Genomic DNA, 27866 nt, shown 5'->3' with positions numbered 1-27866 from the left:
CCACTAAACTTTGGCACAGTATAGTTAGATATAATTGTGGCACATTCTTTTCAGGGTTCCATATGTTATTTGGAAACACAACTAATGCTGGTCCTCATTTTGAAGAAAACCCATTATAAATTTGATATCAACAAGTCACATAAGCTCTAAGCTCTAAGCTCCCATTTCACAGTATAATCTATCAGTACTATCTAAAGCAAGTAATTCCAAAGGTGTACATAAGAGCAATGTTAATTCGAGGAGATCCATAGGCTTTCCCTGATGTCTTAGCATTTGGTCATCTGAGGGAATCTGGATGAAATAAATTTTTGCAAATATAATGCATCCAGGAAAGACACCACCAAATGATCTGTTTAGGACATACCCAACTGCAGCAGGGGTCAAGCGAGTGTGCAACTGAGGGGTGGTAGAAGTAGTGGTGGTTGTTAGGGAGCCATCATTTCCAGTCTTCTCCCAGTCAAAAGGGTCACTCTCAATTACTCCAAAAGTCTTGATGCTATTGTCAAACACCGATGTAAGAAGCTAAACCACAAAGAAAAAAACTAGAGTAAGTGAACAGTAAACATAGTCACTTTATTCTATAAGAGAAAGCACACCAGACTCATAAAATGATTTTGTAATGTGATTTTCTTTAAAAACTGGTGGCTCAAATTGAGAAATTTGAATAGGAACTATATGTGGATGATGATACTGAATTAATGTTTATTTTTCTCAGTTGTGTAGAATGTTTCTGTTTTTGAGAGATACATAATGAAGCATCATATCTATAACCTACTCTCAGATGGTTTGGCTAAAGGATGTGTGTTGTGTATAAGTGTATATGTTTGCGCATTCAATTGAACCATCTATTTCATCATTTATTTGTCAAAACAAAACAAAACAAGGACTTTTTATATGTTTCAACCTAAAAAAGTAGCCAGTGTTAATGGGTAATGTGTCTAGGTAAGGGGAATATAGAAGTTCATTGTGCTTTCCTTCATTTTTTTTTTGCAAGTTTAAAAAATTCTTAAAATATGTGTGTGTATGTTTGTGTGTCTCCATATACAAATTATCAAAAAATTGCTTGATTTATATTCTGTTAGTTTGATCTATATTCTGTATAATTTCATTTTTTGTCTTTCAATTCCTAAAGTTTGATGTGATCTTAAGAAGGATCTCATAAAAGACCTATATTGTTTCTGTCAGTAAGCAACATTTCAAATTTTATGATTATAGCTTTTTTCTCTCCTCATCATTTCTGGAACTCTGTTAGTATCCTATCCTCTGAGATTCATCTTATACTTTCTCTGCCCTAGACCTGAAATCAGCACTTCTTTGGAGGATTTTGCTCAGGTCTGATTTAGGCTTTAAAAATATTTCTTCACCAGCCTGGTGAACATGATGAAACCCTGTCTCTATTAAAAATACAAACATTAGCCGGGTGTGGTGGTACATGCCTGTAATTCCAGCTACTCAGGAGGCTGGGGCATGAGAATTGCTTGAACCTGGGAGGCGGAGGTTGCAGTGAGCCAAGATCATGTCACTGCACTCCAACCTGGGTGACAGAATGAGAATCTTTCTCAAAAAAAAAAAAAAAAAAAAAAAAAAAGATTACTTCAGCTATTAAGTAGTCAATAGATGACATAAACAGGGACGGGAATGAGGGTACTTGGAACAGATGATCAGTTAAGAGATTACTGTCAGCTGAACCAGCATGGTAACAGTAAAGGTGATAAGAATTGGACACAGATTTCTGTCCTGAGCCACTGGGTCAATGCAGTGACATGGAAAGCAGTGAGTTTAGGGAGGAATAGGAAATGCAGATATAAATTTGGGTGTCATCAGCATATAGATATCAAGAGATACTGGCCACACACGGTGGCTCGCACCTGTAATTGCAGCACTTTGGGAGGCTGAGGTGGGCGGATCACTTGACGTCAGGGGTTCAAGACCAGCCTGGCCAACATGGTGAAACTCTATCTCTACTAAAAATACAAAAATAAGCAAGGCGTGGTGGCAGGTGTCTGTAGTCCCAGCCACTCGGGAGTCTGAGGCACAAGAATTGCTTGAGCCTGGCAGAGACTGCAGTGAGCCAAGATTGTGCCACTGCACTCCAGCCTGGGTGACAGAGCAAGACTCGGGTCTCAAAAAAAGAGAGAGAGAGAGAGAGAGAGATATTATTTAAAGCCATAGAACCAGCTGGTATTATTGAGGAAGAATAGAGAGCAAAAGATCCAAGGGCTATAGCCTACAGTACTCCAATATTTAGGTGAAAGAAGAGAAAGACTCAGCAAAGGAAACAAAAAAGGAGTGTCCAGTGAGGCAGGAAAACCACGAGTCTGGTATTCTAGACTACAAGTGAAGAAACCATTTCACTAAGGAGGATGATCAAATGTTATCAGTTGTAAATGTATAGTTAGTTCTGTATTTAATTAATTTCTCTCTCTTTCAACCCAGACTATATGCTCCAAGATGCTGATATTAATCTGATCTTACTCATCATTGTGTCTCCAGGATCTCATACATTACCTTACTCATAACATTTACTCTAAAAACAGTCCAATAATACATGTTAATTTGTAATAATATTTACTGACTCACATGATTTGATCTTTCATTTAAGTTCCAAAAGGAAGAATTGTAAATACAGAAAAAGAAACTAAAAAGATAAAGGGAACTGGAAAAGACATGGTTATAAAATCTGAGAAATTTTATTTGGGTCCTGTTTTTGTTCACGTAAGTCACCTACGTTATAGCTTAGACTTCTCCAAATGTCAGAGGTAGAGGGCTGTAGAAAACACAAATGAGGAAATAAAGATGGACTGGAACCTAGGATATGGGAATTGAAGAGCCAGACCTTTGACCCTCTCTCCTAACTCTGAAATCAAGGTTCTCATAGATTCTCACAGAGTGAGATGCATGCTTCCTGGAAGGTGGAATCCCCATCCAGGGGAGCCTTGCTATGTGAGCACTTAGACTGCCACTGGTAAATTCTCTGTCTATACTGTGCTGCAAAAGGAATGATCCTAAATGGTTTTTATGTCAGATGTCCTTTTATCATGGAATTATTTTCTTACATCTATCACAGTATTGTATGTCTTAGAAAATGTATTCTATGGCACTGGACCTCAAATTAGAAACAGTTTGTTACTATGATGGTGATATTAGACATCAGCAGCAGGAGGCAGAAAGATGGAGGACACAGAACAAAAGAAACAGGAAAGCTAAAAGCACTGAGGCACTTAAAGGCACCCTAGTGGGAACAAATGGTCAGACTGGGCAGAGCTCTGCAGATATTTTAGAGAAAAACATTTCTAATCTAGCAAAATAATTTTCTAATTCGGGAGCAGGGTGGCGCTAAATCCTAACCTTCCTCAGATTGGAATAGTAGAAACAGGACAAGTCAAGGACTTACTTTTTTTGGTAACTGAACGTGTTACATCACATTTGGTTATGATAAATAATAAAAACAGAAAACTCTTAATTCAGTGAGTCAAATAGATTTTAGAATAAAAATTACCTTGTAAGTCATCTATATAGTATATACAGTATACGTAGTGTGTGAATATATGTCTGTGTATATATATACGTGTGTGACTGTTAAATTTGAATAGTCCTCATGCCTTTTTTATTTTTTATTGTTTTTATTTTTATTTATTTATTTTTGAGACAGAGTCTCACTTTCTTGCCCAGGCTGGAGTGCAATGGTGCGATCTCGGCTCACTGCAACCTTCGCCTCCCGGGTTCAAGCGCCTCTCCTGCCTCAGCCTCCTGGGTAGCTGGGACTACAAGCACACGCCACCATGCCCAGCTAATTTTTGTATCTTTAGTAGAGACGGGGTTTCACCATGTTGGCCAGGATGGTCTGAAATTCCTGACCTCAGGTGATTCGCCCGCCTCGGCCTCCCTAAGTGCTGGGATTATAGGCATGAGACACCATGCCCGGCCTCTCATTCTTTTTTATATCCCAATGTCATTGGGGAACAAAGCATTTTCCCATCCGAACAGGGACTCACTGTGGCAGTAATTTTCAAACTGGAAAGGGAGAAGGGAGAAATCTGAAAAAAATCTTCCAAATGATTCCAACGCTTCCCTCTAAAAGGCATGTCCCATATCTCTTCATTGGTAATCTCTGAAAATCTAGTATACATCTGACTCCTTATTTTACTTAATAATACATTCTTAGAAAATACAAATTCATCTACATTTAGAGTCTAAGTTTCTCAAACTAGGGTAACATGTACCCCCAGGGGATGCAGCCATATGCCAGAGAGAATTTAAAGTCATTTGACAATGTGGCACAGCTTCCTGGAGTATTTTACACAGATGTATGACATTTATTACAATATTTTATAATACAATGAACACAAAGAAGTTGGAAGGCAAAATTTAAATGAACCTTTAAGATAAATCAGGAGAATACAAAGAAATTTTGGACTTATGGTTGACACTTTAAGGCTATTCCCAGACTTCTTGAGAAATACGCTTATACTTGGCTGCCAGAGGAGTAACTGGTGAAACAGTGTGAGAAACACCAGAAGCAATCATCTTTGGGAAAGTGAATCTTCTGTAAATGGATGTAGGGAAGGGAGGCAGTTAAGTGAAGGGGAAGTTGTGTGAAGAGGAGGGAGAACTTGAAGAAGGTAATCAACAGGCAAAAATGCTACGCAGGTTGAGCATCCCAAATCTGAAAATCGAAAATCCAAAATATTCCAAAACACAATTTTGGGTGCTGACGTGATGCTCAAATGAAACGCTCACTGGGGCATTTCGGATTTTCGATTTGGGTTGCTCAACCAATATAATGCAAAATATTACAAAATCCTAAAAAATCTGAACTCCACCAGGAGCGGTGGCTCACGCCTATAACTCCAGCACTTTGCGGGGCCGCAGCGAGTGGATCACAAGGTCAGGAGATCGAGACCATCCTCACTAACACAGTGAAACCCCATCTCTACTAAAAATACAAAAAATTAGCCAGACGTGGTGGTGGGCGCCTGTAGTCCCAGCTACTCGGGAGGCTGAGGCAGGAAAATGGTGTGAACCTGGGACGCAGAGCTTGCAGTGAGCGGAGATCATGCCGCTGCACTCCAGCCTGGGCAACAGAGTGAGACTCCGTCTCAAAAAACAAACAAACAAACAAACAATCTGAAATCCAAAACACTTCAAATGAGGTATATTCAACCTGTATTACTTTTTTTTGTTTGTTTGTTTTTGAGATGGAGTCTCACTCTGTTGCCCAGGCTGGAGTGCAGTGGTGTGATCTCGGCTCACTGCTACCTCTGCCTCCTGGGTTCAAGAGAGTCTCCCGCCTCACTTCCCAAGCAGCTGAGACTATAGACATATGCCACCATGCCCGGCTAAATTTTTTTGTACTTTTAGTAGAGACAGGGTGTTGCCATGTTGGCCAGGCTGGTCTTGAACTCCTGACCTCAAGTGATCCTCCTGTCTCGGCCTCTCAAAGTGCTGGGATTACAGGCGTAAGCCACTGCGCCCGGCCCTGCATTACTTTTTATTTGGCCGCTGTGTGGATTATTTGTGTCAATCCCTATTCTACTTGCACTTATGAATAAGAAGCAGTCCACTGTAAATCTGATGGGATATTCAATACAATGATTTTTCAAAAGCAAATTATTCAAGATACAAAGTAATAAAAGTCAATTACAGCCTAGGCAACATGGTGAAACCCTATCTCTACCAAAAATACATAAAATTAGCCAGGTGTGGTGGTGTACACTTCTGGTCTCAGCTACTTGGGAGGCTGAGGTGGGAGGATTACTTGAGCCCGGGGAGGCAGGGTTTGTAGTGAGCCAAGATCACACCACTGCACTCCAGCCTGGGCGACAGAGTGAGACCCCGTCTCAAAATAAATAAATAAATAATAAAAGTCAATTATTATGTCAGGATAATGAGATTCTGAGTAATCTGGATTTTTTATTTTTCTGTAATTCTAAAACTTTTATAATGACCACACATTACTTTTAATAACTAGAAAAAATTAACCAACAAAAATATATTATTCTAAAATAAATCGACTATATACCTATATGCAGCTTACATAGATGCTTGGTGCCAGCTCCTACTACCTAAAATACCCTTATTCTTTATGGCAATAAGTCATCTGACATACACACAATGCCTTAGGGAAACACTCCTCTTATCCTTGGCACAAAATGCAATAAATAACTGTATCATATTTACCTCCATATGAAATCCCAGTTTGCCCTTTCAAAGAGAATGTAGACCAAGTCCAGCTTTTGCAAAACCAAGAATTATTTATAAGGTGATATTAAGAACTCACTAAGAATCCTGATTCCTGAATTCTCAGTTAATAAATGGTAAATTAGTGGATCAATAAAGCACTTAAGCAGGAGAGCACAATGGCAATGTTGGCTTGGCTGATTGAAGGGCAGATTATCTACTGCAAAAGAAATTGCCCCACTTCAGTAATAAGTAGATGCAATAGAGGGAAAGAAATGCATACAGTCTTTTTTTTTTTTTTTTTTTTTTTTTTTTTTTGAGGGGTTAGCCGGGGTTTTTTTTTGGAAAAAAAAAAAAAAAAAAAGCAATTGAATTGCTTTGCAGCTGAAGGCATGGGCAAGGGGGGTCCCCAGGTAGTAAACTCTCTCGCAGATGGGCTGAGGGCTAGGGCTGAGCCTCAGGTGGGTCTCCCGTTCCCTGTGTTCCTCTGCACAGTGGCCTCCCTCCTAGGCTCTGCGGCAGCCGCAGGAGGGGCAGGCTGGGAGGGGCTTCACTTTGGCAGGACGTCGGAGGACTCACACACCAGCTTCCCATCACGGGTTTCGATCTTCTTCACGACCACGGCCCTGGAGGAGCTGGTGCGGCTGAAGAAGCTGGAGCCCATGCCAGAGCCAAAGCTGGAGCCCAGGCCTTAGCTGAGGCCGGGGCTTGTGAGGCCCCCATAGGCCAAGCTCTGACCACCTGCATAGCTGCTGGTGGTCTTCATATGGATACTCATGTTCTGCATCCCAGACTCCAGCCAGCTCTCCTCATCCTCCAACAGCTTCCTGTAGGTGGCGATCTTGATATCCAGGGCCAGCTTGACCTTCATCAGCTCCTGGTACTCATGCAGCTGCTGCGCCATGTCTTGACTGGCTAGCTGCAGGGCAGCCTCCAGCTCAGACAGCTTGGCGTCGGCATCCTTAATGGCCAGCTCCCCACGCTGCTTGGTATCTGCGTGGCGGCCTCCAGGGAAGCCCGCTGGCCTTTGAGACCCTCAGTCTCAGCTTGGAGCCCGCTGATGTTCCGGTTCATCTAGGAGATCTCAGTCTTTGCACGCCACAGGTCATCCCCATGCTTCCGACCCAGCGTCTGCAGCTCCTTATACTTAATCTAGTACATGCTCTCAGCCTCAGCCCGGCTGCGGTTGGCAATCTCCTCGTACTGCACCTTGACCTCAGGGATGATGCTGCCCATGTCCAGGAAGCGGCTATTGTCCATGAACAGCACCACAGATGTATCTGAGATCTGGGACTGCAGCTCCTGATCTCCTCTTCATACAGCTGCCTGAAGAAGCTGATCTCGGCAGTCAGCCCTTTCAGGGGAGACTTCAGCTCCATCTTGTTCATGTAAGCTTCACCCACATCCTCCTTGATGAGCACAAATTCATTCTCCATCTCTGTACACTTACTGATCTCATCCTCATACTTGTTCCTGAAGTCCTCCACCAGCCTGTGCATGCTGCCAAGCTCCGCCTCCAGCTTCAGTTTCTCTTGGCCCAGAGTCTCTGCTGCCACCTAAGGCTGTTGATGTAGCTCTCGAACATGTTGTCCATGTTGCTCCGAGCCATCTTCTGCTGCTGCACAAGGCTCCACTTGGTCTCCAGCATCTTGTTCTGCTGCTCCAGGAACCGTATCTTGTCTATGAAGGAGGCAAACTTGTTGTTGAGGGTCTTGATCTGCTTCTCCTCCTGGGTGCGCACCGCCTGGATGTTGAGGTCCACCTCCAGGTTAAGAGGGCTCAGCAGGCTTTGGTTGACAGTGACAGCAGTGATTCCTCCACTGGCCCCACCGGCCCCACCATATTCTGCGCCCAGGCCACCCCAGAAGCTGCTGCTGCCCATTCGGAAGAAGCTCAAGGAGCTGATGCAGGCACCAGGCCCACTCGTGTAGGAGAGGCTGTTGAAGGCCTGGGGGCCAGAGGTGGATACCTTGTAGGACTCCTGGGTCACCCTGATGGGCATGGTGGAGGCAGGAGTGGAGGCAGGTGGGCCAAACCAGAAGGAATCCCAGAAGGAGTGGAGAAGCTGCTTCTTGGTCTGCACACAGTCTTTACTTCTCTGCTCTTCTTGGGGATTTTAGCAACATTGGTAAAGAAAAAAATTTAACTGCACCCATCCTCTAACAAACTAGCAAAAATAACATAACATAACATAACATGACATGACATGACATGACATGACATGACGCAACACGACATAACATAAATAAAATAAAATAAAATTAAAATTAAAATAAAGAGAATGAGTTGAAGAAGCTGCAACCTTTACCTGTTTTCACCATTAAGTCGGGTGTCACATAGCAACGGGGATACATTCTGAGAAATGTGTTGACAGGCATTTCATTGTGCAAGCATCATAGAGTGTACTGTGATGGTTAATACTGAGTGTCAACTTGACTAGATTGAAGGATCAAAGTATTGATCCTGGGTGTGTCTGTGAGGGTGCTGCCATAGGAGATTAACATTTGAGTCAGTGGGCTGGGGAAGGCAGACCCATCCTTAATCTGGTGGGCACCATCTAATCAGATGCCAGTGAATATAAAGCAGGCAGAAAAATGTGAAAATGTGAGGCTGGCCTAGCCTCCCAGCCTACATGTTTCTCCCATGCTGGATACTTCCTGTCCTCCAACATCAGACTCCAAGTTCTTCAGTTTTGGGACTTGGACTGGCTCTCCCGGCTCCTCAGCCTGCAGACAGCCTACTGTGGGACCCTGTGATCATGTGAGTTAATACTTACTAAATTCCCCTTTATATATATATCTATTCCATTAGTTCTGTCTCTCTAGAGAACCCTAATACATGTACTTACACAAAGCTAAATGGTATAGCCTATTACACACCTAGGCTATATATAGTATAGCCTATTGCTACTAGGCTACCTATCTTTGTAGCGTGTTATTGTACTGACTACTGTAGGCAATTGTAATGCAATGGTAAGTATTTGTGTATGTAAACATATCTAAACATAGAAAAGGTATAGTAAAAACACAGTATTATAAGCTTATGGGACCACTGTCGTATATGCAGTCCATCATTGACTGAAATATCATTATGTGGCGCATGACTGTATATCAAGATACTGGAGATTCAGAAGTGCCCCTCATGGTTGGCTGCCCCAGGACCTGAGGCAGGGTAAGGCAGCATGGTCACTTACTCAGCCAAAAGTGCTGGCTGATATCAGTCTTCCCTTTCAGGGGCTCAGTCAGTCCAAATGGTAAACTGCCTGGAAATGTAGTACACTAAGGCTTTTCAGTGCCTCCTCACAAGGCCAATAACAAAGGTAAACAACATTTTCTTATTGCTATGACAGGACAAAGCAGCAAACAGGCAATAAAAGAAGTTCTATTAACATAGAAGGTAATGCTGAGTGAAGAAAAATGAGACGATTTTAGGCAGGGTGCGGTGGTTCACATCTGTAATCCCAGCACTTTGGTAGGCCAAGGCGGGCCAATCACCTGAGGTCAGGAGTTCGAGACCTGGCCAACGTGGTGAAACCCCATCTCTACTAAAAATATAAAAATTAGCCAGATGTGGTGGTGCACGCCTGTGGTCCTAGCTACTTGGGAGGCTGAGATGAGAGGACTGCTTTAACCTGGGAGGTGGAGGTTTCAGTGAGGCAAAATTGTACCATTGTACTCCAGCCAGGAGTGAAAAAAAAAAAAAGAGAAAGAGAGAGAGATGATTATAAGCAAATGCAGCATCACTGTGGTACATGTAAAACCACTTACATTTCTTACATTTACATGATACTTTAAAAGTTACAAATTATTCTCATAATTACCTCATTAAAAATATTAACAATGGCCAGCTGCCATGGCTCACACCTGTAATCCCAGCACTTTGGGAGGCCGAGGTGGGTGGATTACCTGAGGTCAGGAGTTCGAGACCAGCCTGACCAACATAGTGAAACCCCATCTTTACTAAAAATACAAAATTGGCTGGGCGTGGTAGCACATGCCTGTAATCCTAGCTACTTGGGAGGCTGAGGCAGAATTGCTTGAACCCAGGAGGTAGAGGTTGCAGTGAGCTGAGATCACGCCATTGCACTCCAGCCTGTGTGACAAGACCGAAACTGTCTCAAAAAAAAAAAAAAAAATCTTAACAATAATGCTGCGAAGTCAGTATTTCCACCATTTCACAGACTACAAAACTGAGATCTAGAAAGGTTATCCAAACGGTGCGTGGCAAAGCATCAATTTAAACAGGTCTTTTAAGTACGGTGCCATTTCTACTAAAGAAGAGTTACAGCCAGTCAGCAGGCAAGGTAAAAACAGCATATAGTTGAAATTATTCTTGAAAGTGCCTTAAAATGTCCATAAAGTACAGAATACTACCATTTCTCAATAGGTGCAACAGAACCAGTTTTTCTTCCAGCTCTAGAATAGATGTCTTTTCCTCAGATGAATGTGGATAAAGTAAGCTGGCTGCAGACAGCAGTCACATTTGTACCAAAAAAGTACTCTGCTTTCAACTATTGGACTCATACTGGTGCAGCCTGATTTGGGGCCACTGAACTGCTGTCAATGAGAAGATTGAGAGAATAGCAGATGCATGAGGGCACTAAATCATTACCCTCACCATAAGGCATGACTAAGCCAAAGGGCAGGCAGAATCACAGATGTTAAGATTTTTCTACCTCCTGAACACACAGCTGAATTTAAGCGAGTCATGTAAACATAGTGTGACTCTATTGTATTCCATAGCTACATCAAATACCCACTCCTTGTTTCAGACATACATTGACTGCCTACTGTCCTGGGTGCTGGGAATACAAATGTTAACAAAACACAGTCCTGTCTTTGGGTGGTTTACATTCAACAGAAGCAATAATCAAGCAGATTTAATTAAATTTTTCACTTTTATTAAATGCCTATCATTGTGCTATGTTCTTCAGAAAATTGAGATAAATGTGCAAGGAAGGCCCTGGCTCTTAAGGAGCTTATATAATAAAGAGACAAAACAAAGTACTCCTGCTCTAAGAGTTGAACAGAAGAAATTACTCCACTATGGAATATGGAAGGAATGGAAGGAATCAGAGGAGGCTGCAGAGAAACTGACATCTGAGTAGGGCTTTCAATTTCACAAGACAAGCAGTGTTATGAAACAGAGGCACATTCCAGGCAGGGCACACTGGGAGAAGAGCTGGCAGTCTCATTTGACTGCATTAAGGGGTCTAATATGACTAGATCACATAAGTACAATGGGGAATGAAAGGAGATAAGGTGTAATGGGGCAGAGGCAAGAATTCACCCATTTCCCTCCATCTCTACTACTTCTCTCAAGTCAAGGCCATCATCATCTTGCCTCCTGGCCACAAGGGAATACTCTACGTCCTAGCCTCCCCTTCAGTTAGAATTGGGCCAGCGTGATTAAGTTCTGACTACTGGGCATACACCAGTGTTGTAGATCACTTCCAGGCCTGGCTGTAAAACCCCTAAGCCATCATCCACACTATTCCCTTTCCTGATAATAGTAAAAGGCCATGTATTAAAGACAGCAGTGTCAATATATGGGCAGAGCCTGGATTTTCAAGTTACTCTTAAGAGTTGCCTAGGAGAGCTGTACAACTTGACTAATGTATTATATGATCAAGAACCTTTATGGTGTTAAGACACTGATTTTTAGGCCAGGCATGGTGGCACATGCCTGTAATCCCAGCACTTTGGGAGGCCAAGGTGGGTGGATCACTTTAGGCTAGGAGTTTGAGACCAGCCTGGCCAACATGGTGAAACCCTGTCTCTAAAAAAAATACAAAAATTGGCTAGGCGTGGTGGCATGTGCCTGTGGTCCCAGCTACTTGGGAGGCTGAGGCAGAGAATCACTTGAACCCAGGAGGCAGAGGTTGCAGTGAGCCGAGATCACACCACTGCACTCCAGCCTGGGCAACAGAGCAAGACTATGTCTCAAAAAAAAAAAAAAAAAAAAAGACACTGATTTAAAAAAATTTATTTCTTTCCAAGGCACAGCTCAGCTTATCTCAGTACCTTCCCAACTAGTCTCTGATTCTCCTTTGTTTCATTTGGATGCACATAACTGCAAAAGTAATCCTCTTAAAGCACAAATTGGATCACCATGCTCCTGTTTATAACACTTCCAGCACTTTGTGTTGTACTTAGAATAAAAATCCAAACTCCTTAAAAAGGCCTACAAGGCCCTGCATTATCTGGTTTCTGACTCTTTCCAACCTCACCTCAACCTGTTCTCTCTACTTATTTATTGTCTGACCATACTTGTCTTCTTTCAGTCCTTTCTCACATTAGGGCCCACGCATGTACATGTTCTTCCCTTGGCTTGTAACATTCTACCTCTTATTTTTGCTCTTCACATGGCCAACACAATCCCATCTTTTGGGGCTTGGCTTACAATCAAGTTTCTCTAACCTGTAACCCAGGACGGCTTTGAATGTGGCCCAACACAAATTTGTAAACTTTCTTAAAACATTATGAGATTTTTTTGCGATTTTTTTTTTTTTTTTTTGGCTCATCAGCTATCATTACTGTTAGTGTATTTTATGTGTAGCCCAAGACAATTCTTCTTCTTCCAATGTGGCCCAGCGAAGCCAAAAGATTGGACACCCCTGGGCCTTACATGGTAGCTTTAGAAAGAGACCTTCCTTGACCACTCTATTTGATCGGAGGTTCCTCCTTGTTTTCAGGTCAACCTTGTAGCATCTATGCCCTCAGAAAAATTTAATTCAGATGTTATCAGAGTCAGAGGATCCTACAACTGCTCTATGTCCCCCAAAGCAAGAGGCAAACCTATTACATTTTGATGTAATCTACATTTAAATAGTCCTATTCCTAAACCTAGAAAGTATATTAAGAAGATTAATGAAGCTTGCTTAGCTTTGCATTTCCTCTCTATCCTATCCTCTGATATTAGCAACGCTGTAGCAGTGGGTGAACTGGTTGAGATACACATTTTAGTTTCAGGCTCACCAACAGTGTGTATATTTATGGATTTCATTAGTCTTCTCAACTTGCTAAGTGATGCTTAACAAATTTGAACACTCTAATAAAGATATTTGTGTTATCAGGATCATGTGATCCTATTAATTATTATTATTATTTTTGAGATGGAGTCTCACTCTGTCACTCAGGCTGGAGTGCAGTGGCACAATTATGGCTCACTGCAGCCTTGATTCACTCAAGTAACCCTCCCATCTCAGTCTCCCAAGTAGCCGGGACTACAGGTGCATGCCACCACACCTGGCTAATTTTTTTTTGTTATTTGTTGTTGTTGTTGTTGTTTTGTTTTTTGTAGAAACAGGGTGTTACTATGTTGCCCAGGCTGGTCTCAAACTCCTGGCCTCAAGTGATACTCCTGCTTCAATCGCCCAAGGTGCTGAGATTACAAGCATGAACCACTGTGCTTGGCCCACTCTGTCTCTTGTAGTTGTTATAATACTCAGAATCTAACAAAACAATATTTATAGGAACATATCTGCTTTAATCTTGTTTATAATTCTGATATCTCCACATTTATTTTAACAGACAGAAAACAGTATTTATGCACTTATAGGGTTAATTTTTCTTGTATTCTCTGTGTAGGAGACTGTTGGTCCAAAGTAAAGACTTAATTAAATTTACCTAACATTTGTTGAAAATTTAGGTGCCAGGTGTAATATGGGGGTTAAAAAAATAAGACATGGCTATTTCTCCAGGATTTAAAAGCTAGTTAGGAAAACAGACTCATACATAAATACTAAGTACAGATAAACTTGATGTAATTTCCCAAAATAATATAATACTTCTCAAAAGCAAATTTCGGCCTTTATTGTAAAGTGAGAGACACATAAAAGATTCCTGGTAGAAAACAAAATAGCTATTCTCTCTAGGTCCACACCTGATGTCAGAGTGAGCAGCAGCATCTGTTGGATGAGGTGTTGGCCATGTGCAACGTGTTGAAGTAATAATATTCTATGGCAAGATATTCTAATTTTTAAAGATTTATAAAATATACACAAAGTGAAAGTGGCTCTGTAAAACTGCATCATTTAACACTTTGATTATAACAAAAAAACTGACTTTGGTCTTAGCTCAGAATAGACAAAGCTGGAAACATATCATTGCTATTTGACCTTTGATGTAGCTAGGGAAGCATGTTTTTTGCTTGTTGCTGGAGGAGGTTTATTGGTTTTTTTAACTTTATTGGTTGTCCCATGAGAAATCTAAAATTTTGAAAGAAAAGACCAGGTATGGTGGCTTCATGCTGGTTATCTCAGCACTTTGGGAGGACAAGGCAGAAGGATTGTTTGAGGCCAGGAGTTCGAGACCTGCTTGGGCAACATAGGAAAACCTCATCTCTGCTTTAAAAAAAAAAAAAAAAGCCGGGCATGGTGCACACTTGTAGATCAAGCTACTCAGGAGGCTAAAGTGGGAGAATCACTTGAGTCTTGGAGGTTGAAGCTGCAGTGAGCCATGATTGCACCAATTGCACTCTAGCCTTGCTGACAGAGCAAGACCCTGTCTCAAAAAATTTTTTTAAATAAAAAAATTGAACAATGAGAACTCATGGACACAGGAAGGGGAACATCACATTCCGGGTACTGTTGTGGGGTGGGGGGTGGGGGGGGGCGGGGACAGCATTAGGAGATATACCTAATGCTAAATGACGAGCTAATGGGTGCAGGAAATCAACATGGCACATGGATACATATGTAACAAACCTGCACATTGTGCACATGTACCCTAAAACCTAAAGTATAATAAAAAAAAAAAATTAAATAAACAAAATAAAATCTTGAAAGAACAGTAAGTAAAATCAAATTTAGGAATGAATCTCAAACTATAAAATTAATCACAGGGACAGCATGAGTTCACGAGACCATTCAGATTAAAAGTAGTTATTTTTCTCAAGATGAAGACTCGGTAGAGAAACAAGAGGCAGAAGCTGCAAAGCTCAGGCTTTTGAAACCTGATGTCACATTGATACTAGTCATTAGAACACACCCATCACTCACATAACATCTTTTTTCAATTATCCTTCTCCTGTCCACCTGCCCTCTGTTCTCACTCACTGCTTATGAAAGATCAGAGCAGGAAAGAGCTGGATTATTTACAGAATCTGTGAAACAAAGTAATGTTATGCCTGTTCTTTTTCTTTCAAAAGTGGAAAATTACCATACTTTGTTTTGTTATTAAGTGATAGAAAAGCCCCTAGGAGAATGTCCAACTGAAAAACTCGAGAACAATAATTTGTTAGTTTAAAATAATCATGAAGTTTCAAACTTTAGCTGTAAATATGATAGTCTTCTTTAGATATAGGTTTAAGAAGAGAATGTGATCAAAGTTTTTTACTGTCCTAAATTCCCCTAAACAAATTTTGTCAATAAGAAACTATTAGCACTCAAGATGGGAAAGTTGGAACATTTTTCACCTCCTCTTGAATCTAGTCTTACAGGTATAATTTCATTGCTTTAAGTAATGTGAACTCTATACATTTCAGAAAATACATACAAAAGACAAATATAAGAACACATTCCAAAACAACTCACACACAGTGTATTTTCTCAATTTGTTAGACAGTCCCTATTGTTTACAATACAAATTGGCATATGCATGAGAAGACAAGCTCACCCATTTAAGGTCTCTAAGGACTCAAGGCTGTATGTTGCCTCTTTGCTTTATATCCTGTTTGTATCTTATACAAAAACAGCAATTTCACAGATAAATAATTAGTATATGCAAATACATTTACTGTGCTATAGATACTTTTTAGTCTTTTGACTGCACAACACTGACAACACCGTAGAATTTAACTACCATTAATATGCAGTAAAGTCTATGTGTTGTCCTTTGTAACTAAGAATGATATACTAATACATATTCTTATTAATCTATGTGTAGCCGCATTTATGTTTTCAGTGGTAGCAATTATTTGGTATTAAGCCCTGACCAAATTCTCCCTGAGAGCAACAGAATCTTCTGAAATACCGCTGGTTGGGGTTAGGGATGCAATTTGTAGTAAACCTAGTAGACCCTTCTAAGGCTCATTAACTGATGCTTTAAGGAAATGATTCTCTGACCACAGACAAAATGGAGCCAATTTTGACTGACCGCTGTCCCATAGCATATTAACATATGATATGCTGCCCTAAAGCCCTTGACAGATGCATTACCTAGTTGGACATTTCCTTCTGATCAACAAATTAGCTATAGAATTTACATAATTTCAACTATCAGCAGTTCTATATGCCGAATGAATCATGCAGGAACAGTAAAATCTGTCACAAGATGAATAAACCTAAAACTCTAATGAAGTTAAGTCTATCCAGAGGGATGAAACACAAAACACACACACTGACACTCTCATCATAAGTTAATTTCACCATGTTTCTCAGGATGTATTAAAATAGTCTTATTCTAAGGACCTCCCCTACTCATTTATAACACCTTCAAAGCTACAATGAGTGAAAGCAGAGACTAAGAGAGAAAATAACTAACCCACAGAACTCACAAAGATGGTTACCTGGTAGTCTGGTTTTGTAAAATAATCCAAAGAAGAGATATGGTCTAGAAAGATGCTGAATTCTGGTGGGAGATGTTTCAACATGAGCCTGTGGTCATATCTCTCCTTAATAGATCCTACTTGCTCCTGGGAAGTAAAGAGAAAAAGAGCTACAGTCAATTTCTCTTGGCGGTTAGGCATTAAGAGCCCCTCAGTAACCGTCTCAAGGGTATGTACTAGGGAATGAGATAGTGGGTAATTAAGTATAAAGCAAGAACTGAGCTCTTACTAACAGCTTAATGTACAGTGTTTTAAAGCAGAAAAAAACTATAATGCAGAACCAAACAAGTAGCACAGAGTTCTGCATCAGTGTATTGATAGTCCCCAAAATAAGTAATTTATTTATTTAGTTTTCTGAGACAGGGTCTTGCTCTGTCACCCAGGCTGAAGTGCAATGGCATGATCACAACTCACTGCAGCCTCGAGTGATCCTCCTGCCTCAGCTTCCCAAGTAGCTGGGACTATAGGCACATGCCACCATGCCCAGGTAATTTTTAAAAGTTTTTTGTAAAGATGGGGGTCTCGCTATGTTATCCAGCCTGGTCTCGAATTTTTGGGCTCAAGTGATCCTCTTGCCTCAGTCTCCCAAGGTGCTAGGATCATAGATGTGAGCCATTGCACCCATCTCAAAATAATTTATCTTAAATCTGATCTACTTTTCTTTATCAACACGTGTTTACAGTTTTCTAAATCAAACAACATAATGTGACAATCAAAAACTAAAAGCTTACTTGACTTACAAAAACAAAGGGGAGAACTAATAAAATTAAAAGCTAAGAGGAGGGCTATAAATTAATCAGAAGCAATTAGTATCTATTCTCCATGTACACAGAAAAATCTCCTAACATTAATTTGATCTCTAATGTCAGCTCACACAGAAAAATATATATATATTGGGATATAGTGAAAATGCTTGTAGATTTTAAGTCTTATACATAAGTATATTTTCAACAAAAATGTTTATTCAGGAGAAATTTTTATTTCTTCTACCAAAATTGACATCTCCATTCCCAAAATTACCTTGTCCTTTATTTTTCTCCAGGGCAGCTGACCAACCACAAACTCCACCAACATGTAGAATAAGGACCAAAGGTCATCATGTCTTCCCATTTCCTTCATAAACAAAACAGAATCCAGTCACATAACATTACTATTACTTGTGAGTACATTACATTGTTCAAGGTCTAACCATTTTGTTTCACCTTATTAGGCTAAAAATGTAAATTTATTTCCCAAAAAATTATATGGTAAATATATATATATATAAATTTACATAGCTATATAGCAATCTATATGGCAGAATATACAAATTGAAAAACTTTTTGAAACAAAGGACACCCCAAAACATAGAAATGCTAGAAGTAATATAACAGCCCATTAGTTAATGTGTTCATTTAGAAGAAAGAGAACTTTTAAAAGCTATTTTTTAAAAGGTGGAAATAAGGGAAGCAAGCTGATGCTCAAGTTTTGGCTGCTGTGGGGGCATCTGTCATGAGTCTATCAACCAGGAAGGGGACAGGCATAAAGGCCTTGGGCCTACACAGGACATGAGTTGTAACTGAGATACACCCCACCCCCACCATATAGCTAGGGCCCTAAAAGGGTTACATCCGTATTGCAGTATTTGGTGTGCACATTATACTGTAATAATTGTTTTCTGTAAAATTGAACTGCTATCAAAAGAAAAAAATGAGTTTTAAAAAAATTGTCCTGGGAATTTGTTACCACAGGCCTGTCCCTCATTTAGATTTGGGGGTTAAATATATACCCATGTGGTCTGAAAAACCAAGCCTAGAAATTAACTTGAAATTAACTTCTGGGTGATCATGCCCTGCAGGAATGACAGAAGCAAATTTATCCTCTCAGGATAAATACATCCCTGAATTCAGACCTCATAGAAGTGCTATAGAAAAAGCCTCACCAAACATATGTTCATTATTCAAATTTATAAAGTATATTAATAAGCTAATGTCAAAAGAAGCTACAAACAGTAGAAAAAGTATCCCAGGATTTCATAAATGGAATTATAGGGGACGAAGAATGTTTAAAATGTTAAAATGAAAAATGGAATCAGTCATCAGAAAAGAACTATATTCAATAAAAACCAACCAAAACCCAACCAGATTTGAAAAATGACTAAAAAGAACATCTAGAAATAAAAAGCACAATTATAGAAATTTAAAACTCAATGGGCAGGTTTAAAAGCTGATCAAACACAGCAGAAAAAAATCAATTGGAAAACAGATCTGAAGAAATTATCTAGAATGCAGCACAGAGACACAAAGAATTAGAGAATCCAGTAGTGAACTTCAGAGGCAGCACAAAGGACAGAATAAGAAAATCTAAGAAAGTCTAAAGTATCAATTTGGTGATCTGGGAAAAAGGGTATAAAGAGAAAGGGAAAAAGGGAATATGAGAATCTTCCAGAATCAAGGAAAGACATGAACATTTTGGTTAGGAAACACATCAAATCCCAAACAGATAAATATTTAAAAACCCACACCTAGGCACATTTGAATGCAGGACTCCAAAGACAGAGAAGATACCAAAAGTATTCAAATAAAAAGGACAAATTGGTTAGGCACGGTTGCTCCATGCCTGTAATCCCAGCACTTTGGGAGGCCAAGACAGGTGAATTGCTTGAGCTCAGGAGTTTGAGACTAGTCTGGGCAACATGGCAAAGTGCCGTCTCTACAAAAAATACAAAAATTAGCCAGGTGTGGTGGTGTATGCCTGTGGTCCCAGCTACACAGGAGGCTGAGGTGGGAGGACTGCTTGAGCCCACGAGGTTGAGACTGCAGTGAGCCGAGATCATACCAGTATACTCCAGCCTGGGCAACAGAGCAAGACTCTCCCAAAAAATAAAAAATAAAATAAAACTTTAAAAAGGACAAATTAAGGCCGAGCACGGTGGCTTACACCTGTAATCCTAGCACTTTGGGAGGCTGAAGCTGGTGGATTGCCTGAGCTCAGGAGTTCGAGACCAGCCTGGGCAACACGGTGAAACCCCATCTCTATTAAAAAATTAAAAAAAATTAGCTGGGCATGGCAGCGTATGCCTGTAATCCCAGCTACTCGGGAGGAGGGCAAGAGGATCCATCTTTAAAAAAAAAAAAATGTAACAACAATTAAATAAAGTGACAAAGGTTCTCAACAGTGACCCAAGAAGCAGAAGAAAGTAATTTTTTTAAAGTATTGAGATAAGTATTAACAAAATTAAAATGTAAAACAACAATAAGACAGTATGACAGAGTTCAAGTGTTTTTTTGTTTTGTTTTTTGAGACAGAGTCTCGTTGTCGTCAGCCAGGGCTGGAGTGCAATGGGGCACTATCAGCTCACTGCAACCTCTGCTTCCCAGGTTCCAGCAATTCTCCTGCCTCAGCCTCCCTAGTAGCTGAGATTACAGGCGCCCGCCACCACACCCAGCTAATTTTTATATTTTTAGTAGATACGGGGTTTCACCATGTTGGCCAGGCTCAAGTGTTTTTAAAAGTCCTTGTATTATTTAAGAATTATTCATGTTAAAACTTTAAGATTTGGCAAGGCATGGTGGCTCATGCATGTAATCCCAGCACTTTCGGGGGCCAAGGCTAGAAGACTGCTTGAGGCCACGAGTTTGAGACCAGCTTGGGCAACACAGCAAGACTGTTAATATGAAAAATTAAAAAATTAGCCAGGTACAGTGGTGTGCACCTGTGGTCCTAGCTACTGAGAAGGCTGAAGCGAGAAGATTGCTTGAGCCTAGGAGTTCAAGGTTATAGTAAGCTATGATCCTGCCACTACACTCCACCCTGGGCAACAGAACAAGACCCTGTCTCTAAAAAGTAAAGTTTAAGGAACCAGAAAAAGAGAAATAGAGTGTATTATTTTTAGATATTATCAAATCAGGGTTTCAGAGTATGGAAAAAAGAAGCATGTTAGAATTAGCTGGGAAACCTTTTAAGATTAGACAAGCAACTCTGGAAGTTCCAAGAGCTGCACTCCTGCATCACCTCACAAACTAACAATCGTGAACTATGTTACTGAGTAAAAGCATTCTACCCCTCAGGTGTGCTGGGAGCAGAAAAGAGGGTTAAGAACCACTGTTATATACTATCAAATTCCTCTACAAGGTTAGATGAGTAACAAATAAGCAAGTTATCAAAGTAACCGTTAGAGGACACTGTGCTGGAAAGGCTTTTAGAAGAAATCGCCACTGTCTACATTAAAACAGTAAAAGTACATAATCTCTATTAGCTATTTTGAAAATGCTTATGTAGCTATTATAGTCTCTGAAAATACTTATGTTTATCTTAAAAAATAATGTATTTTCACAGATTCCAATGTTGACATAATTCTTTAATAAAATTAATTGGAAAACCTAGTATTTCTAAACTTTTATAAGAATCTACCAGGAAAAGAAGAGAGCTTCTTTTCAAGGCAAAGTAAATGACTAGATATCATAAAATAAAGTAACACTGAATCAAACCAAATGAGTTTAAATGCTTGGCAGAGTGCTACACACCGAGAAAAATAGCTTTACTATTTTCAATTTATAATCACGCCATAAGAAGCCAAATTAACTGCAGCACAGCATTTAAGACCACAGTATATACTCTTCCTATCACATATTGGTCAAGTTCTCGTTTTGGCTTATCAGAACAGGAACAAGGTAAAGAAAAGAATCAACAAAAAATACTTTTCTCCCTATTTTATCAAGGAATCACTTGCTCAGTTTCTCAACTCCATTTAAAAAAGCTAAAGGATTGATAATCCATAAAAATGCCCAGTTTTCCTACTCATAAAGTTCGGGATGAAGGGGAAAAAGTTAGCGCAGAACAAAGGGACCAAAGTAAGGGGGTGAGGGGAGATATTTTTAAAATTTAACCCAAGAGGAAAGGGATAATTTACTAAAACGAACATTTTTAAATTGTCTGCACTTGAAATCTTCATGAAAACAAAAGGTTTGGTGGGGAGAGGGATATCACAGATTAGATACATATTACAGATAAAATGATGACTCCCACATTTCATTAGATATTGATAGTATTATATTCCCAAATAATTTCTTGAAATAGTACACAGATGTTCAATCTCTTCCAAATTCTCTTTCTCTCTATATATACATATATATTAAAAATGTATATATATATATTTTTTGAGACAGAGTCTTGCTCTGTCTCAAATTTGGAAGAGATGTTCAATCTCTTCTAAATTCTCTCTATATAAATATATATATTAAAAAAATAAATATATACATACATATTTTTTTTTTGAGACAGAGTCTTGCTCTGTTGCCCAGGCTGGAGTGCAGTGGCACGATCTCAGCTTACTACAACCTTCACCTCCCGGGTTCAAATGATTCTTTTGCCTCAGCCTCCCGAGTAGCTGAGACTACAGGCACATGCCACCATGCCCAGCTAATTTTTGTATTTTTAGTAGAGATGGGGTTTCACTATGCTGGCCAGGCTGGTCTCGAACTCCTGACCTTGTGATCTGCCCACCTCAGCCTCCCAAACCTCTATATTAAATTTGTTAATACTTATATCTAATTAAGTACACAGATTTCCCATAGACATAAACATACTTAGCTACTGTCTTTTCTGGCAAATCCAATTTTATTTTCCAAGCACCTGCACATATCTATTATCCACGATACACTATATCGTGCATTAGTATTACCAATTCCGTTATCATTAGTGCCACACAAGAATGAATTAGGACGAACATTCCAAGCAACTTTGTAGCTATTAAAGGGATCCTCAACTCTCAAGCACTTTCCATATCTTTGTACTTTATAAAGAAGTCAATCTCACTTTGGGAGGCTGAGGCAGGTGATCATGAGGCCAGGAGTTTGAGACCAGCCTGGCCAACATAGTGAAACACTCTCTACTAAAAATACAAAAAATTAGCTGGGCGTGGTGGTGGGCACCTGTAATTCCAGCTACTAGGGAGGCTGAGGCAGGAGAATAACTTGAACCCAGGAGGCAGAGGTTGCAGTGAGCCGAGATCGGGCCACTGCACTCCAGCCTGGGCAACAGTGCAAGACTCTGTCTTGAAAAAATATATATATATAAAATAATAATAAAATAAAAAAGAAGTCAATCTGATTTAAGCTCTTAGCATACTTATACAGATATGACTCTAGTTCAGATACCTACCCTGTTCCGATGTGCGTTGATTGATGCATAACGAACTGTCCCTCGAAAGCCTGCCACAGCTCGAGGCTACAACAAAGCCATGCAAAGAATAATAAATGAGCTTCAAACAGCAATACATTCAGCACACTTGAACCATGAAGTAAATGGAAGAAACATGTCCTTTATTGTCACAATAAAATACTATTTAATTTCTAACTTTTAACTATGAAATTACAAGAAACTAGAGAGATTATCTCTAAATCACATCTTTTAAAAAAAAACGCTGATAAAATTTTAATTTTCAGTCCAGTTTTTTTCCTACCTACATTTTAAAATACAGAGGCATTTATGACATCTATACAATTCTGTATATTAGAAAACATTAAATGCTTTCATATACCCATAATCATGGTAAGTATCATAGTATATATATTAGTATTCAGGTTCTGGATACTAATAAATATATTTAGATGGTGAGGAATCACTAAGTAAACCTGAGATACCAAGCTCTTCATGTCTTGGCTATTTCATTCAAACTCAATTCAAAGGTGGTGGCAACTTGTACCCTACCTTCATATGCAATTCATGTATTAAAAAATTCAAGTTATCGGGTGCTTAGTATGTGCCACATACTAGAAATAACACCAACGTGAAAAATACATGATCCTAGTCCTCAGAGAACTCAACTTAGAATAAAGTCCAAGCTTTTTACTTAGCCTACGAGACTTCTCATGATCTGGCATTTGTCTCCTTCCACAATGGATTTACCTTGGTTTCTTTTATGACCAATTTTGGTTTTAGCTCAAAACAGTGCACACACATGGCTGGGCACGGTGGCTCACGCCTGTAATCCCAGCACTTTGGGAGGCTGAGGTGGGCGGATCACGAGGTCAGGAGATCGAGACCATCCTGGCTAACACAGTGAAACCCCGTCTCTACTAAAAATACAAAAAATTAGCCAGGTGAGGTGGCGGTCACCTGTAGTCCCAGCTACTGGGGAGGCTGAGCCAAGAGAATGGCGTGAACCCCAGGGGGCGGAGCCTGCAGTGAGCCGAGATCGCGCCACAGCACTCCAGCCTGGGCGACAGCGAGACTCCATCTCAAAAAAAAAAAAAAAAAAAAAAATACAGGTTGTGGTTTAGCAATTCTGAGAAGGGGACTGAGATTCTGCATTCCTAACAGGCTTGAGTGGATTCCAATGACAGTCCGGGGATCATACTTTGAGAAACAAGCACCTAGGTCACATGTCACTATTGTGAATTCATCTCCAGGTGCACACAATTCTCTCCAGTTGGAATGCCAGCTCCTTGAATCCCTCCAATGGCTAGCTCTTCTACTCCATTGTAAGGCTTCTGCTCACATGTCCCTCCTCAGAGAAACTTTCCTTAATCATTCTAATCTAAAATACTGCTCCCTTCATCTGTAGTGCCACTCTATTCTTTTACTCTGCTTTCTTTCTTATAACAGCTTTACTACCCCCAAATCAATTTTATTTATATTCTTATTCTGTTTATTGCCCATTTGTTTAGATTTTAATTTTTTTAAGAGATGAGGTCTTGCTCTGTAGCCCAGGCTGTAGTGCAGTGGTGTAATCATAGTTCACAGCAGCCTCAAATTCCTGGGCTCAAGTGATCCTCCTGCCTCAGCCTCTCAAGTAGCTGGAACTACTGGAATGTGCCACCACATAGGGCTAATCTATTTTAATTTGTTTACTGCCTGTCTTCTTTTAGCACATAGAATATAAACTCTGTGAGGGCGAGGTCTTTGTCTTGCTCATTTTACAAATATATAGGCTCTGAGAGGTATGTAACTTGTCTAAGGACACAAAAATCAGTAAATAATAAAACCGGGCATTAACTAAGGTCTTTCAACATTGTCTCCATTCGGCTGGGCGTGGTGGCTCACGCCTGTAATCCCAGCACTTTGGGAGGCTGAGGCAGGCGGATCACGAGGTCAGAAGATCGAGACCATCCTGGCTAACACGGTGAAACCCCGTCTCTACTAAAAATACAAAAAAATTAGCCAAGTGTGGTGGCAGGCGCCTGTGGTCCCAGCTACTCGGGAGGCAGAGGCAGGAGAATGGCATGAACCTGGGAGGTGGAGCTTAAAGCGAACGGAGATCTCGCCACTGCACTCCAGCCTGGGCGACACAGCAAGACTCCGTCTCAAAAAAAAAACCAAAAAACAAAACAAACAAACAAACATTGTCTCCATTCTACTGCTCCACAAGAATCAAGTCAGTACCCTGACGATTCGTGGGTGGCACCGTAGCTCAATATGAAAACTGCCAAAATTGAAAATGATCATAGACACACTTTTCATTAGTATAATTTTTGGGTTTTTTTTTCCTTAAGTAACCTCAAATTTTTCTCAATTAACATGTATTACTTTTGTAGTCAGAAAAGATAGTAAATGTTATTTTAAAAATCCTGGCCAGGTGCAGTGGCTCACGCCTGTAACCCCAGCACTTTGGGAGGCTGGGGTGGGCAGATCACAACGTCAAGAGATCGAGACCATCCTGACCAACATGGTGAAACCCCATCTCTACTAAAAACACAAAAATTAGCCAGGCGACAGAGTGATACTCTGTCTCAAAAAAAAAGAAAAAAAAAAAGAAAAAAATCCTTACCAGAATAATTTGGTCATATGTTATTGCATAGGATAAACAATCTATGTGTTCTTCCTCCACTTGCTCATTTTTATAATCTATGTTTAATCAAGTTAGCTATTTCATTTCTTTCTTCATTAAATACTCTCTTTCCCTTTACTTTTGTTTGGTTTTTAAGACAACTATTTTAAAATATTTTCTATTTAATGGCAAGTCTCAGTAATTAAAAGTTCTTGCAATCTTTAAAAAAATCCCCATTATTTTCTTAGCTGCCATTCATTGACAATCATAGTCAGTGGATCTCAATATTTTCCTAAGACATCATGATTAACAGGAATACCTAATATTCTCAATTTGATTGATGGAACTAAGGTTGGAGAGTTCTCTTTTTAGAAGAAAAATGTCTAAGAGAACATATGAAAGTCTACTATGAATCTTTTTTGGTAAATAACATTTCAGAGGTTGTACTTTTATTCATTACCTGACAATGAGCCTTCAGCTAACATAGAATTTTTTGTGTGTTATGTAATTTTGCCCAATTATTTTCATTCCAGTAACTGTCAGAATGAAAATCTCCAGACTTATTATCACATTCTGCAGCCTAGTCCACAGTTGATTGGGCATCTAGACTTCTCCCTGATGGATTCTAGCCAAGACAAGCCCAAGAGACTCTTTCTACTTAAGAGTTTCCGGCCGGGTGCGGTGGCTCACGCTTGTAATCCCAGCACTTTGGGAGGCCGAGGCGGGCGGAACACGAGGTCGGGAGATCGAGACCACGGTGAAACCCCGTCTCTACTAAAAATACAAAAAATTAGCCGGGCGTGGTGGCGGGCGCCTGTAGTCCCAGCTACTCGGAGAGGCTGAGGCAGGAGAATGGCGTGAACCTGGGAGGCAGAGCTTGCAGTGAGCCGAGATTGCGCCACTGCACTCCAGCCTGGGCGATAGAGCGAGACTCCGTCTAAAAAAAAAAAAAAAAAAAAAAGAGTTTCCCTGGCCTGGCTCTGACCTTATGTCTGCAATAGAAAGGCTGAAATAGAGATAAAGAGAAATCAGCTGTTTAGAGAAATCTTGACATAGTCAAAGAAGTAATACCAGTTTGCATATCTCATCTAATTCTAATAAGAAAAAGAAATAATGTCAGATCAAGGAAATTCAATCACCTTATTTAATGTAGTAAAGACAACTCAAACGCAATTGGGGAAAAACAGCCACATATGCAAATGATTCCAATTTAAAGCAGATTATAATGAATATCATTAGTGAAGCACAATGAAATATAAACACTAGGGAGAGGTCAGGATTAGTTCCATGCAGTAGGAGGGAGGAAGGACAAGTCTTAGGAATAGGCAGCACTTTACTGGGTCTTGAAACAATCTCTTGAAACTTCCTCAATTGATGGCATTTCGGCAATATTTATCAAAATTGTAAATGCATATATTCACTTTGTCTCATAATTTCACTTCTGGAAATCTATCTCACAGATACACTTGCATTTGTGCAAAAATAGTGGATGTACAAAGTCAGTCACTACCATCAGTGTTTGCGATAGCAAAAGATTTTGTGCAACCTAAATGTCTGCCAATAGGAGACACTGATTAAATACATTATAGTATGCCCAAATAATGGAATACACTCTGAAGCTGCAAAAAAAAAAAAAAGGGGGGGGGGGGGGCCGGGCACAGTAGTTCATGGCTATAATTCCAGAATTTTGGGAGTCTAAGGCAGGAGGATCACTTGAGGCCAGGAGTTCAGGACCAGCCCAGGCAACATCATAGTGAGACCCCAACTCTAAGAAAAAAAAAAAAAAAAAGAATTAAAGAATTAGCTGGGCATGGTGGCACACACCTATAGCCCCAGCTACCAGCTACTTGGGAGGCTGAGATGGGAGAATCCCCCATCTATTTAGGAGGATGTGGTAGGAGGACTGCTGAGCCATGGCTGTAGTGAGCTGTGATCGTGCCACTCCACTACAGCTTGGGTGACAGAGTGAGACTTTGTCTAAAAGAAAAAAAAAAAAAAAGAATGAGGAAGTTCTATATACCAACATGGAAAGATCATCTAGATACACTGACAAGTGAAAAAAAGAAAGGTACAAAATGTATATCATGCTACCTTTTGAATCAAAAAGGGAAAAATAAGAATGTTCATTTGTATTTGTATGTGAATAAAGAAATTCTGGAAGAATATATTAAGAAACTAATAACAGTACAGCTACCTAAAGGTGAATGTAGGGAATAGGGGGAAGAATCAGAGACAGTATAGGAAATGAGTAGATTTGGAACAGGCAGAGGTGAAATGGAGATTTATTTCACTGTTAACTTTTTAATTTATTTTCAAGTCAGGTTTAATTTGCTTTACTTTTAATTATTGAGGTATCATCATTTACTTACAGTAAAATTCATACTTTATG

General features: G+C 40.0%; 1 protein-coding gene and 1 pseudogene across 8 annotated transcripts in view; both read right to left on the bottom strand.

Moving 5' to 3' along the window:
• The window catches only part of TTBK2 (tau tubulin kinase 2), a 179570-nt gene that overhangs the window by 49694 nt on the left and 102010 nt on the right, over nt 1-27866 (bottom strand). For all 8 annotated transcript variants that reach the window (XM_058427579.1, XM_032176063.2, XM_032176062.2 and 5 more), the window contains 4 exons: nt 22870-22935; nt 17749-17841; nt 16690-16815; nt 365-522 (listed from right to left, as the gene is read on the bottom strand). In XM_058427579.1, coding sequence (XP_058283562.1) covers nt 365-522; nt 16690-16815; nt 17749-17841; nt 22870-22935 — 443 coding nt within the window. The remainder of the gene's footprint in view (nt 1-364; nt 523-16689; nt 16816-17748; nt 17842-22869; nt 22936-27866) is intronic.
• LOC116482530 (keratin, type II cytoskeletal 8-like) lies at nt 6596-8357 on the bottom strand (annotated as a pseudogene).

This window comes from Hylobates moloch, unplaced genomic scaffold, assembly GCF_009828535.3.
Source record: "Hylobates moloch isolate HMO894 unplaced genomic scaffold, HMol_V3 SCAFFOLD_14, whole genome shotgun sequence".
Taxonomy (NCBI): domain Eukaryota; kingdom Metazoa; phylum Chordata; class Mammalia; order Primates; family Hylobatidae; genus Hylobates; species Hylobates moloch.
This window is presented reverse-complemented; position numbering and strand designations above follow the sequence as displayed.